We start from the raw sequence: 15,404 nt of genomic DNA, 5'->3' as shown, positions 1-15,404 counted from the left end.
TCCCTTGGCATTCTCCAGCCAGTCGGTGTGACCATTCTGGCATTGTATTCATGGGATTCAAGCAAAGGAGGAATAGCTGAAAGTGAGGAGTCGTGCTACCTGCTGCCTAGGACTACACACTGCTGAATTCACCTATGAAAGTTACAATTTTCTTTCATTGCCTTGATGCCTGAGGTGGACTGTCAGAGCTATGACAGCTCACACCACCACAGATACACGGCCATCTCCCGAGTTTATCTATGGGATTAAGTCCTCAAAGGCTTTGAGAATATGGATTACAGTCTCTAGTAGGCTGTGCTGTACCAAAGCCGGCGTCTCAGCTCTCACTTTCTCAGAGAAAAAAAAAAAAACGCAAAAGATCAGAGCCTGACTTTTTTGTTGCATTGGCGGTTGGACTAGATGGCCATTAAAGGTCCCTTCCAACCCAAACCATTCTATGATTATTTTGTTAAAGCTTAGAGTATATGAAGTTCCATTCAAGTGCTCGTATAATGCCAGTTTCCATTTTTAGTCTGTTGAGCCTAACAGCGAGAGCAGGAGGATGTGAAAATTGCAGGTTGGTCAGGCAGCTTCTTATTTTTAACATGGAAGCTGATGTTTAGGAAGAGTATTATTATATCTACTGTATGGCTTTTCTTCAGTCCCCCAAAAGAGTACACATTGCACATAGAGAGGGAAACAGCCACCTTTGTGTTTGGCATTTTCTTGAGAATTATGTAGATACTGTTTGTGAAATACACCTGGACATAGCATTTATCATATGTAGCCAGAAAAGAAAGAGCAGTAAAGGTCAAGTGGATAAGACACTTTATCAGGACTTAATGAATCTACATGCTTCTGTGAGTCTGTAAAATGAAAGTAATGGTGTTGTAAGGTGTAAAATATTTTTTACATAGGGCTAGTTATTATTTTGGTGTTTGCTACATAGAAAATGTCAAAACTTCTAATGAAGTACCTTCTTAGGGGGGATTGAAACCACAAGGGCTTTGTCTTTTGAAATTATTGGTAATCCTCTGAGCTCAGAAGCCAAGAAAAATTGGGATGTGCTGTTGTGCATCGGTAGATCTAGTGCATATCCTTCTATTGTTACTGCCAGCAAGTTTAATATTGTTCAAAATGAAGTAACCTATGTAGCGTATTTCATGGGATCGTGTTTGTAATGCAGATATTGTCAAGGAGAAGGCTTGTGCCAAGATGTTATAGTTCATCTGTTAACCTCCCATAGCAAAATCACGTGCAAATAACAAACCTTGTTTATCAACTGCTGGTATTTTTCTCAGGCTGCAGTGGGGCAAATTAATTTCTAGTGTCTCTACAGTGCATTTCTGATGAAGCTGCTATACCTGTATAGGTTGGTCCATTACTATGCAAGGATCCAAGCATGGGTCCTGGAGGATGAAAGTCCCATCAGCTGAGAAGCAGTCCACAGTGCCACATGGTGTAAATAGAGGGCTTTCCCTTCTACAGCTAGCTCATTTGGTGCTAGATCCTCTGACCCATACTGTATAGGAGGCATGTAGTAGGCAAACTGTAGGCATGCACTTGGCTTCAGGAGGACCTGGGTATCAGCAATTCATGAGTGTCTCTTACCTATTAAAAAATGCAAACACCTCTGTAGTTCTGTTTAGCTGTTCGTGTGCTTGGTAAGTTCAAAATTCTCCACAGTGTGCTTTCTTACCATTTTTATCTATAATGTATTCATTTTGCAAAGCCTTATTAGGTAAGACCAAGCCTTACACTACAGAGTTGCCAGCATAACAAATTGGTGGAAAAAACCCTGGTGCAAAGATCTTTGGCTGAAGTTTTGTTGTTCGTAGGGTTGTATACGTGCGTCAGAAGAAAAACTCCAGGTAGTATATGCTATGCTTAGAGGCTCTTCCAAAATAATTATGCTTGCATGAACTAAAATTAAAGGATTCTACTGTAGATCGTCTCGGGGAGTAGTATTTCTTTTAGAAGTTTTAATGGAACAAAATTAAGTTTACTGGTAACTCAGAGACTGTGTCTTAACTTTGGCTTTGCTTTTCATTTCTGTCACTGGCTGTGGTTCTTTTTGAGCACTTACTGTATTTCTTTAGAGTACTTCCCAGGCTGTAACTAGCTGCTGTATCCATAATCAGATCTTGTTATGGTAAGATGATGTGCGAGGAGATATGAATTAGTGAACTGAGTATTTAGGACACAAAAAAAATCTTCTGACTGACTAATTTTGGCAAAGTTGCCAAAAGCTTGTATCTGAGAGATTGCTGTTTTCTTTGTACTTAACCTAGGAAAGCTGTGATAAGTAGTGTGGGCTATAGTCAGACTGCTCATTATTGACTTTTTAATGGAGTTCCCTGTAGTCTGTAGCGGAAGCCAACAAAAATAAACAGCAGCAGAAAGCCTGTCCCTACTTGTCGGGTAAACTCTGAGAGACCTCCTCCCTAGCATACTGTATTTTGGGTAGTTCTGTTTCCTGTCTGGATACCAATGTATTACTAATGTTTGGGGGGGGGGGGGGGGGGGGGTCGGTCTTTTCTTAAAGGGAAAGTGCCTTTTTTATGTGCGAGTGTCACGACAAGTATTGCTTCTATGACCCATTGTAGATTGGATGCCGTTAGCTATTTAAAACATAGGCAACATTAAAGAAAAGAGGTATGACTCCCTGTGCTCCAGCTTTATTTACTTTTATACTTCACCATACACTCTTTCTTCCACAGGCATTTCCTATTCAAAACAGGAACAGGGACCACACCGCTGTTCAGTACTGCAACGCCAGGGTACACAATGGCATCCGGCTCTGTTTATTCCCCTCCTACTCGGCCACTACCTAGGAACACTCTATCCAGAAGTGCTTTTAAATTCAAGAAGTCTTCGAAGTACTGTAGCTGGAAATGTACTGCACTCTGTGCTGTAGGGGTCTCAGTGCTGCTGGCAATACTGCTGTCCTACTTTATAGGTGAGTCCCATTTTTTATAATTGTCACCATGAATAGGGATGTCTGATGGATTGTATATGGACTGTGACATACTAACCTTTAACTAGCAAAGTTTTTGGTAACAGTAAAAACCGCAACACTGGTTTAATGAAAACTCCCAATTGTTTCAAGGAAATAGAAAATTTGAATGTTTTGCAAGCATTCTGCAGCATGGTAGTGGGTGAATTAACTTCAAAGAAGTATTTGAACTGCAATTAAGCTATGTGGTGTCTAGTTCTTACAAAAGTATGTGTAAAATACAGGCTGTAAAAATTCCATAATGTGAACATAACTTGCAGCATATCCGTGGAACTCTTTTCCTCTCATTTTGCATGAAATATAACTAATTAATTCCTAACAGCGTTTAGGAATGCTAACTATCACTCGTTTCATCATTACATACACGTATGTTTGTGTATAGAGCCAGAGCAAAAGTCTAATACAGACATTTGATTGCAAGATAGGGAAAATAATTGTCCAAAAGGACAACATGCAGAGAAGATGGAGACTTCTTCATCTCTTGTGGGTTGTTTATTTTTAATTATTCTCCATTTTCTCTATTTGTTTGTTAAATTCCATTTCCCAATTTTTACTTTAGAGGATTTCCTTTATTTTTTTCATCTCTTTAATTATTTAATTTCATAAATGTTCGCTATAAATATTATATAATTCGAGGTTTAGGCAGTTAATGGGGGCAGTGCTTGTCTGTGAGAAAAATGTCATTGACTTTAATAAGGGAACAGAACGGGCTCTTTTTGTACTTGTAACTTCTTCTCCAGCTTTGTCCAGATCACAGATTTTTTCACCTCTAATACCATAAATGGTCTTCAAAGACTTTCTTTTAACTGATTTGTTAATTAGAAGTTTAAGTCACCACAGTTATGGAAATGTAAGTGTAAGGTTCTGGTTTTTGGTATTGGTTGCACACAGGTTCAGAGTCTTAAGAAGTCAAGAAAAGAAAATAGAAAGAGGAGAGTCAATCTCTCCTTCCCTCCCTCTTTTTAAAATCAGTGTAAATTCATAATAAAGCCTAGAAGTCCTTATGATCCTTAAATCTTCATTGCCTTTGTTGAAACAGGCTTGCTGCATTTCAATACAAGGCACGGTGTAAGCTGTATAAAGCCTTTGAAGTAGGGCTGAAACTCCTGTGAACAGTGCAAGAAACTGGGCAGCTGGAGAAATTCCTCTCTGCCCCAGCAAAGCAGAGCTCCCTGAGCACCCTCTCCACCTCAGCTGCCAGCCCCAAAGAGCAAAAGGCATATATGCAAATGTAGGGCTTGCCACTGCTGTCCAGCCCCTTTCAATCATTCGATTTGTAGTTATTTTGTCCAAATGTGCACAGGCGTATAAAGGTGTGCTTTGGAGTTAGTCTTTGAGAGTACATCTTTTTTAAAGTGGGATTGAAATAATCCCATTTACAAAACACATTAATTGTGCTCAGTCTCCATAATATTGCCTCATAAGTCATCAGAAGCAAACATCTGCTAGTAAATAAGTACGTAAATATGAAAGAAGGAATTCAGTATGAAGTATCGCTGTCAAGAACTGGGAAAAACAGCCATACAGATAGTAAAATATTGGAGACCTGATTCTGAGCTGAGCTCTACACTTTGCTGGCCCCAAGGAGCCAGATTACTTATGAATCTGAGGGGCACAAGAAGATAGCTGTACTGGATTATTTCTCCCACAGGCACATTAAGAAATATAAGCATGTCTAATGCGCCTCCATTCCTGTATTTGGGAAAAAGAGCCGAGCTTTCCAGTGAGTGAGAGCTTTCAGCTCCACACATCATTTATTCACATACCCTGTAAAAAAAAAAAAAAACAAATATAGCTGTACAACATTTCGTGGGCACATGGCAGCTCACGTCCTTGCTGAAATAAACAATACACAAGGGCCTTCCTCTGCCCATAGTCAATAGGGAGCTTTTTGCCTACTGGTGATATTACACATATTTCAGCTAATTCAGCAATCTAAATGTAAAATCCAGCACTCAGAGACGCTCTCTAGAGAACTTTGGGTCCATAAAACCATGAATGGATTACACTCATTCATATATGTGGTTTTCCCATCTCTACAGATGTAATATCAGAAATACTCTCCATTTAATAGGCCATCCAAGTATAAATCAGTGGAAATCATTAATGTAAGATGGAAACGGTCCTTCATCTTGGTTAACCATTTCGTAGCATAGGTATGAAAGTGAAATGACTGAGTAGGAAGTTAGTCATAACATAAAAAGATGCGAAGGACTGTGGTATTGTGTGACCTCTAGCACCCCGTGACATGACTCTAACACAGTGGTCTGGCTTGTCTGCTGAGGTTTACAGTAGCTGAAGTGGCGTGTCACATTTGTAAAGCCAGTTTGAGACATTTTGAACTTCACAGAGAGATATTGGCACAAGTGTGAAAATGCTACAGCCCTTGCTGCAAAATATGCCAGTACATGTTGATAAGGAACATAGTGTGGCTGATGTCCACTGTGTGACTGTGGCAGCTGCAGACTGAAGAACTAATAGGACTGCTCACCCGGTAAATGGTGGTGTAACCAGGCCCTTCTCAGAAAGGCAGAGAGATGAATGTGTCATGCCCCGGCTTATTTTAGTTGCAGTGGATGTGGGGTAGCGAAAGTAACTTCAGATCCCACTGCTTCTGCTCAGGCAACATAAGGCAGAAGAGACAGTTTGCTAGACTTCATGTCTGCCTTTGCAGAACTGCTCAGTCAATTACAGCCGGAGGAAGGAGCTGCATCGAGAGTCTGGTCTGTCTTGCACTTCTTCCATCACTCTGACAGGAAAGACTCCTACATTTACAATGTCTACAAAGAGGAGGTGAGAGCAGAAGATGTCAGCATGGGGAGAGACCAGAGCAAACGCTGCATTGTAAGACCACTTATTGCAGTCTTGGGGGTCACAAGGAATTGAAAATGTTATTTCAGTCTAAAGGAAAGAAAGTCTGACTTCTAGCCTCCCTGCATATTCCTGCTTTTCTAGCCCTCGTGGTCTCTCTCAACCATTTTGCAATGTATAAAACATTTAAGTTTACCATTGGTGTCAATAAGACCTGCTAATTTTTAGAGAAAATAGAAGTGAGTTGTGGAAAATGTTGGTCCTTTGTTTAGGGGATTCATCTACTGTTAAATGGTTGAGAAACAAGGAATTAAGCAACAGAAACATGCAAGTGCTGAACTAAAAGATAGTGCAGCAACATATAGAAGAGTGGAATTAAAAAATAGCTCTAGTTTAGAGTAAAGGATTCAAATAAAAGCTCCCTGAAATAATGGGTTAAAAAGATGGGGAATAAAGACCATAAACTGCCTCATTTTGGGATCAAGATTACATGGAATTTCTTCAAGCTGCTCATTTGTTTAACTGCTATCCATAATCAGATTTGCAACCAAGGAAGAAAACGATCAATTTTTTTCCAACATGAACATTTTAGAATCTTTTTCCCTGTTTGGAAGGCTAGGAAGAGCAGTATTAAATTTAAGCCATGAAAGAGTAAGAAATATGAAGTTGCCTTAGTTTGACCTCTTTCTATATACACATTAATAGTTTTACCCAAACTTTGTACAAGGAGTCTGAGTTAGAGCCAGAAATAGAGCCCAGCTTTACAATGTGCAAGACAAAACAGAACTTTGTCCTTCTTCTCCCCATGGCTTACTGCCTCATTCAGCATCCATCATTTGTGGTGAATGAATGAAGGGAAAGTTTTGTAGAGCTACTCCTAGGTCAAACATGGGCATCAAATCAAGGTTTCTTATGTGACCTCCATCCTTCAGTTCTGCCTTTTGGAATATTCTCTGTTGATGCTTCATTTTATTAAGGAGAGGAGTTTGTTCTTCTTGGGTGTGTTTTTCTTCTAACAGAAAAATCCACTGTTCAATTATAAAGAACTACATCAGTCAGGAGGAGTTGTTTCCAATATGTTGTTGCATAGGACAGACTGACCAGCTATATTAACAGACTTACTGGTACTATACTAATTATTTCTTCTTTAGTGTGGGTTCAACAACTGGATGAAATTAATGAGAATTTGGGGACATCGGGGCCCCTCTTTCTTCCCCAGGAATTGCTTTGGCAATTGATTGTCCATTGCCAATGGCACTATCTTGACATTGTCTAAGTCAATACAAGAGGTTAGTGCCATTTTCACTGTGCCTGGAACCGAAGAGGTGAGCAGTTTTCCTCAGTCAGTGCTGGAATTACAGAATACCAGATTCAGTCAAGCTTGAAGAGTTGTATGCTGAAAGATTGCATGCATCTGTCATGAATGTTGTCTTATGTCTACTAAATAGGTTTCTATTAACATAAAACATTCTTTGAATACACAGTGAGACCTGACCTATTTAGTCAGGCCTCTGCTGTCCTGACTTCTTCACAACAGTCTGTCATACTTCCAAATATGTTGAGCATTTTACCCTCTGTGTACCTTGGGATTGATCACTTTGTTAGCCTTAGTTCTGCAGCCAGTGGTCAGGACAACAATATACACCAGCCAGCCATTCTTTGTGATAAAGCAAATATTTAAATATCAGTGATAACAGAAGGACATCTCTTCTGTAGGGAAAAATAAAAAGGAAAAAAGGAATTTTATTTAATTAAAAAGGCCACAGGACTATTTTTATCACTACTGCTTGCTGTGAACAGTTAAGCAAATCCATTTTGGACAGAAAAGAAAGCTAACATTTAGACTTAACAACTGAAACATTTTCTTGGAAAGCATATATTGTAGTTTGTATTTCACTCTGTGAGAAACAGTAGAAAAACTGCTGTTCTGCTATGACACAGAGATGACCATACAGTCATAACGCAAATTGCAAATGAAATGTGAATGGAAAAGAGATACTAGACTTGAAAGCCGTGTTTGATAATTACAGATTATTCATATTTTCCACATTTGTATAAAAATAGATACATTGTGCTTATTCTGTGGTTATTATATTGTGCATTCATGCTTTTTGTCCATCTGAAAATGTTACTGTTTTATCATCATCTCAAGATATTTAAAGTAAGCTGAAAATTTATATGCTAATAGATTTCTAATAATGGACAACTATCCTCAGAGTTGTCTCAAAAACTTATTAAGAATAATAACAGAGCAACTTAAGATAAGAGGTTTTAAGGTAGAAAGGGAAGAAGGAGGTGGCCAGGAAAAATAGCAAACAAGTTTCATCATTAGAGGAGACTGACACAGAATGATGCTGGGTGTGAAAATTACAGCTGAGGGTCAATTAACTATCCTGCAGGTGAGTTTTAAGTAATCCTTAAAAATCAGAAAATTGTCTGTTTCTGCAGACTGAGGTTAACTTTCCATGTCTCCAGTGCTGTTTCCAAGTTTGTTGTCTGTGGTTCTCCCATATTACTCAGGATTTAGTGTGACAGCTGCTGGCATTCACATCTATTCCCAGATTGCAGAGGACCAGATGCCTTTCCTGTTGGGCTCAGTGGCAGAAGTCATAGTAGGGCAGAACCACCCTCCCCAAAACTAATGGACTTATAACCATGACAATTATAGAAATGAATTCTTGTGACTAAAGCAATGACTAAATATACCTCTAATCAAAAGGAATCTATTTTATCAATAAAGAACAATGTAATATTTCTTTTTGATTGCAATGGCAAGTTAATATTATTCTGCTGTTTGTAAAGCTCAATTACTGCCAGGAATGAGGAAAACAACTTAATTAATAATGCCATTTAAATGAACTTTTTATTACAATACCCAGCATAGGTATTGTAATTAACAGGCATGAGGGAGAATATAGTTTAGTTGCCATTAATCACCTTTAGTTTCATTATGTGTTTATAGAAACTGTTTTTCTCTTTGACCTACATTTAATTTTGAGTATTGTAATGCTATTGTCACTGAGAGCTTCATCAAGAACTTCTCTTTTTCTGCATTCTCTCCCCATTTCTGTCTGCTTCCCTAGGTTGTGCTGGGACCTTAGCTATGACTGGAGCTTCACTGAGGTGTGTGGGTTGGAAATATGTTCCCTGTCTGCAGATATGTGGCAGATTTTTACAGTTTGCCAGGTTTATGCTCTCACCCCATTTCTCTTTCCATCAAATTAGGGGCATTGAGGTAGACTAATACATTTGTATATCTGATTCTAAAAAAAAAATCAGAAATATTTTACCTTTCCTCTTGGTCTACTGTCATCATTTGAAGAAAGTGCTCTAAGATTGTACAGTTTACCAAATCCACATATCACAATGTATTCAAACTACCATCCAAAAATCTACAGCAGGGAAACTTCTCTTCTATGAATCTTTCTGAGAAAGCATATCAGCTATCTAAGCGTGGCTTCTTAGTGTTGTCTGATTGCACCAAGCACTTAGGAGAACCACATCAATGTCTCGTGTTCTTGCTCAGTGTGTGCTTATATCTGGAGCTGTGAAGGGAGCCGGTGTCTCCAGAGCTATAGAAAGTACATCACTCCTTGCAAAGTCACAGGCAACTTCTCATTTTAACAATCCATGGGGCTTTTAGGAAAGGCTCTGGGTGTCTCTAGTGCATTTGGAGGCAGCAGCAGTGTTCCCTGTCATCCTTTCTTTTCCCAAATTAAAGGTTTCTGGTATCAGTTCAGGATTGGTGGGAGTTGGAAGTGGCTGCCTCTCAAAGTAAGAAGCTGTGGATTAGGTACATAGTGATGTCTTGCTTCTGTCCAGAATGGACATTTCCAGGTCTTGCTCAGCTCCGAATGTCATGGGCAGCCAGCAGCTGGCTGCCTCTGATGGCAACGCCGTGTGGAGGGCTCTGCCTCTCCAGCGTGTGTGGCTCTGCTCTGCACCTGTCAAAATCTGCTTGCCTGTTGTTTTAGACATCAGTGCCACGTGTTGCTCTTCTCTGACAGAAGAGCAGGTACGTGGTCTGACTACAAGGCAGGACCAAAGGGTGTGTAGTCTCTTCAGTTGGGCCTTCAGTGTGTGGTCATATACCTGGTGAATGCAGTACAGCACAATTATTTAGCAGGTAGAAGCCATCTCCTGAAATTTCTAAAGGATTTTAGCATCCTGAATGGACCTTAGGAAGGTCCTTGAAGTCTGAAGTACCAGTCTCCTAGTTCCATTTCAGTACTTCATAATCTTTAAAACCAGAACTATAAAAGCCAGATAATTGGTATTTGTAGGCCATGCCTTACTAACATCGGTTCAGGCAACTCCTTTCAGTCATTTCTGACATGTTCTTTGTAAATGGCAATATCCAGATACACATGTGACTGTCCATGCAGTTTTTATGCTTTAACATGAAGCTTAATATTACAGCTAGTACTCCCATGACTTTCTGCATGGCAGATATTTTCAGCTATGTCTAACAGGACATAAATTTATTTTCCTTATCCCATAGCCATGACTTTTAGATGTCTGAGTTTCATGCAGTATTCACAGCATTGCTGATGAGCTCATCGTGCCTCATTAATGTGGAACTATTTTGTAAACAATAATGTAGTTTCTTATGTTTACCACATTCTTTCAAAACTGGGAGAGAGAGAGAGAATGTCTAGTCAGAAAATGAAGTTGTTATGCTTCACCACATCATTGGGCTGAATTGGGCTGAAAATGTTTTTAACGTCTTTCATTGAAATGGTACAAAATCTAAACATGTTGAACATCTGTGTCTTCAACCATGAACATTAAATACACTTTCTTGTCTTTTGCAAGAATACCATTATGGATAATGCCTTTAGCTGATGTTTTTTAAGCAAAGATCTTGTTGTTTCAAGCTAAATGCAAAGCATAATATAATATTTACTATTTCAGGAATGTACGGTATTAATATTTGATTGGTGTTGTGGATGTCACATGCTATTATTGTTAGTGGCACTGAGAGTAAAACATTCATTGAGAAAGATAATCCTCACACAGAAGGATGTAGGAACATGTAATTGGCAGTCAGGAGGTTAAAAGAGACTTGACAAGATTTCAAGGGATTAAAAAAGCTAATCTGTCAAGGAGCATACCCCACCTCTGCTCCGAAAAAGGCTTGTATTCTAATTAAGATTTATCACAAGGTTTTTGGCAATAGTCCTGTCACCCTTCCACTTTTGCCCAGTGGAGCAAATTGAAACTCAGTAATCCTGGCAATATAACAGGTGTAGTAATAAACGGCAAGAAGACATGATGCCATTGTCCATAGGTTCCACACTGTGTCATTCTGCCATCATACTGTGATGCAATATGATGGTATTTCAGGAATAGTGAAATCTCTTGCAAGCACGTTAGGTAGAGATGTGGGCCCTTCTGCGCTCCTCCTGTAATCTTCTGGCAGACCCCCAAATAGTATCACTTTTTCAATCTAATGAGAAATGAAGTTAAATTACACCAGCTACTTTTTTTGGATAAATAGCAAGCTTAGAGCAATTTAGAGATGTAGTTCCTATTTTACCAATTGAGGTAAATGTGTAGTGTATTTTCATAGTGTGTAAGCATATGTAATACTTCAAATGTATGCTTATGTTTAAGAGATTTTGTAAAGCAGAAGTGAAATTACTCAGGTGATTACTCAAGTTGTTGTGGACATAGGATTACAGTCTTCTCTTCTTTGCTGGTAGTTTCCATTAATTTCTAACTCGTGTCTGTGAAGAAAGAAGACAGCCCTTAGAGATGTGCTGTCTGATGTGATATGTGAATTATAATACATGTATTAAAACTGGTAGTTTTGTGTATAAATTGCATCTTTTATAAATTGCATCTTTTCTGTAAATTGCAATCTTTTCTTGAATCTTTTCTATGAAGAAAACTGCTTCGTCTCTTTTTGAATGCTTAAAAAAATTCATGCTGTTAAAAATGTCTGATTTAGATGAGACTTTTGTAAACCTCTCCATACACAAGCACTTTGGAATAAAAAGGTCAAGTACATGTGTCCAAACTTTCTGTAAGCGATATCATTTGATGTTACATTTATGACTGAGATCGCAAGAACACATGGGTTTTCTATAGGTGTAATTACCCCACTGCAGTGATTAATTATGGATCAAAGTTAGGTGTCCTCTGAAGTAGACAGGAATCTTTAAATATGAGATCCTTCATTTTCACATGGATGCCATTTCAGACAACTTTATTCACAAAAACAAAAAAAAAAAGCTATCTCTTAGGAATCATCACCTATAACAGCATTTGTAGTTTTATAATCCAGGAAGAACAAATGTGCTACAACTGTTTAGATGATGTGGACATTTGCATTTGAAATGCTCGATTTTCCTCAATAATAAAAACAAGCAAATAAAACCAGAGTGTTTTTTCCAACATTTGATGAAATAGGATCACACAAAAGCATCTCTTTTAATAACTCTATAGAAGGAATAATATGGGGGTGTAGGTATTGTAAATTAATATCAGCCGTTTGGAAAATTAGCTAGCTCCACAAACCTTTAAGTGAAGAAGATACATTTCCTGTGGTTTTTATTGAAAAATACTTCTAAGTTACCATTACTCTGGTACAGGAAAAGTAGTATTTTTATTTCAATAATACTCATCAAAAACTCTGAAACAACAACCAGCTGCATAGATTTAACACCCTTTGCTAACTACTAATTTACATGAGTTTCACAAGGTGTAACACAATAACTGGGTACAATAAATTTATCTTCACTTGTGAAAGCTCCAAACTCATCTGTTGTTTGATCTTCTCTTTCATCTTCGAAATGCCAAGTTTCACACCAGTTTTCATTAAGGCATTTTTGCTGGACAGTGAGTCCTCATTTGACTTGCTCCAAATCTTTTCACACTGCCAAGGAATAGTTCTTTATGTTTTCAACTTACTTGCCAGATTTTTGGTCCCCAGCAGCTTCTTTTCTGTCTCTCTCGTGTTAGTAATCTCAAGTAGAGGTCATGATATGCAGGTATCTACATGTTTGAAAAAGAGAGATACAATCCTTCTTGTTATTTCAATTCAGCTGCAGCCAAAGCTAGAGGATAATTTTAAAACACGTCCTTATTACTTTCACACAGTAAAAGGAGTAGTTGGTTTTCTCCATCAATTTTGTAAGTGACTGCTACTTTAGAGCTGAGACTGCCTATTCTTAATATAACCTGTAAGATTTTATAGTTCAATGTCATGTCTGATTTTATTTTAAGGGGGAAAAATCAATGTGAAACTGTAATCCTAACTTGTTTTTCCCAAGGCTTACATAACACTTAAAAAATACAAAGTGGCTTACAAACTGGCTTGCAAGCAACAAATCACTGGCCTTACAAACAATTAACAGTAAGATTGTCTTTGTGTGGTAGGTTCCTTTCATAAATCATATATGATAAATTATTATTTCTGTTTGCTTTTTATTAGTAGTATTTTTCATGTACCTACAGTATATCTTTGCTCACAGGAATAGTTTCATAAAAGCCACGTCTCACTTTAGTGAGGCCTCTGGAGGAACAGGGTGTGTTATTGAATGCACATAAAACACATTAATGACTGTATACTACAGAATGCTCCATCTAGTAGCCAGTCCCTCCTGTGTGTCTCTGGTGCAGACACACAGCTGCTTAGGCAGTCATGATTCCTGGTGATGTAGTGAGGAACTATGTCCCTGTGAGGAACTGAGCTAAAGCAGAGGGTGGTGGAGAGGTTTCAGTAGGGGGATGACTGCAATCACTGAGCTGACTCAAACCTTGGTTTTTTGAACCAAGGATTTGCACAAGATTGCTTATGCAGATAGCTAATGGCTTACATGTTTATAGGTAAGGTAGAGTTGTGTAAAAAGGCCTCTTTGATAGTGAACTCAGCATGTCCATTCTGTTTTTAAATATGGAAGTAAGTGGAAATTCTGTGGTTTTGCAAGTTAATCTGCATGTAGTGGTTGGTTTATGCATCTACATAATTGCACAGTTCAGGTACGTGAGTGGTAATTATCATGGATAGATCTAAATCACCATGAAGAAGTTTTGTAAAGAGGTTATGGGTTATTTTGTTTTGACCTCAATCACGTACCTTTGATCTACAAGTGGACCACTGTAATCGTGATATCATGAAGCCTAACAAACAGCAAAGGATTAGAAAACCTATATATTGACTTGCACATTCAATCAACTTGCATGTGATCTCAGCAGGAAATTCAAAACAAAAGCTAATTTATGGAAAAATATGTAGTTCTAATCACAGTTTAGCTCTGTGGGGTTCCAAATAACATACTACAATCTCTACATGCAGATGCTTTCATCTTACATTCCAGATTTGGTGACATTCCAAAAGTTCTTATCAAACCTTATTATCATCTTTTATTAAAGCTTATTACATTTCTCCTTATTGCATGTTTGCTGTAATATTCTGTCATTCTTAATATGGAATAAAAAAGCTTTGATCTTTGTTAGCCAGTCATGAGATGGAAATATGCAACACAAGTATTTCACTATATACTATAAAATCCCAGCTCGGTGTGTCCTTTGAACATCACATTAATTGGGCCCTGTTTCTTTTTCCTTTGGTTCTTAAATCTTTTCATCAGACTGCACTTCTCTATGCCATCAACATGCAAATAGGTTATGCATGATCATATAGTGCCATTTCATTATTATTATATCCCTCAAGAGATTTGTGGGGTTTTGTTGGGTTTGGGGAGGGGGGGGTTAGTAAATAAGGCCTTTGAACTATAAAAATGGTTGGACCCGTTCATTGATGCTCTTACCTAAGAAAGATGTTTCCAATGAGTTTTGAGACGTTACATCAGCATTGCTTTTCTTAACACTTCTGTTTTATGAGGGCTGCGATCTAAAGGATGTCGCCCTGAGCAAGACTTCTGTTGGAGTTGTGGAAGAAAACTAAAATAGATAAGCACAAACCTGAGCCTCAGCTGTTTTCCAGAAAGCGAGTTTAAGGGAGGAAAGAGAAGGAGTTAAAGATCGAGAAGGAAGAGAGTAAAGAAATGCCTGAAGGAATACAGAGAAGTAATTATCCTGCAGTCTTAACCCAGTCTTGAAAAGCGTAAATCAGGGGAAATTTTTTTTCTCCCCCACAATACTTGACAACAAAATCATTGATTATGACTTTATTAGATAGAAACCCAAAATTTATGGAATGTTTTTCATGCCTTTGTATGAACTATAAGAGACAAAACAACCCTTGTCTCAAAGGAGTCAGCAATCTAATATGCACTTCCCCATCTTTTCTGTACCTGTAATGATTTTTCACCATCTTGTTAACTATGAACAACATTATCTGAAAAAAATAAGCTATGTTCAGGAGAAAGCCCAAGATAATACTAAATCTGAAACAAGGCATAACAGATACATCTTATTTAAATAAGAGGCTACTGAATAATGATCTTTGTTTCTGTTTTAAGACATCTGGATTCTCCCTTAAGCTTTGAATGTGTCTCACATAATGCTGTTGACAGAATTAGACCATTGTTATATAAAAGTCCCTGGCTCGACAACTAAAATGAGACATCTAGCCATACAAGTTTTCAGAGGAATAAATGTTCCATTTTTGGGTGAAAGTAGTAAAAAC

The 15,404-nt window shown here is 38.1% G+C and overlaps 1 protein-coding gene across 9 annotated transcripts in view; it reads left to right on the top strand.

Annotated features, from left to right (window-relative positions):
* TENM3 (teneurin transmembrane protein 3) overlaps positions 1-15,404 on the top strand; it is a 503,184-nt gene that overhangs the window by 373,545 nt on the left and 114,235 nt on the right. For all 9 annotated transcript variants that reach the window (XM_072861207.1, XM_072861209.1, XM_072861205.1 and 6 more), the window contains one exon: positions 2,700-2,938. In XM_072861207.1, coding sequence (XP_072717308.1) covers positions 2,700-2,938 — 239 coding nt within the window. The remainder of the gene's footprint in view (positions 1-2,699; positions 2,939-15,404) is intronic.

This window comes from Ciconia boyciana, chromosome 5 (genome assembly GCF_034638445.1).
Source record: "Ciconia boyciana chromosome 5, ASM3463844v1, whole genome shotgun sequence".
In the NCBI taxonomy this organism is placed as follows: Eukaryota; Metazoa; Chordata; class Aves; order Ciconiiformes; family Ciconiidae; genus Ciconia; species Ciconia boyciana.
The sequence above is the reverse complement of the archived record's forward strand: the minus strand, read 5'-3'. Positions and strand labels throughout refer to the sequence as shown.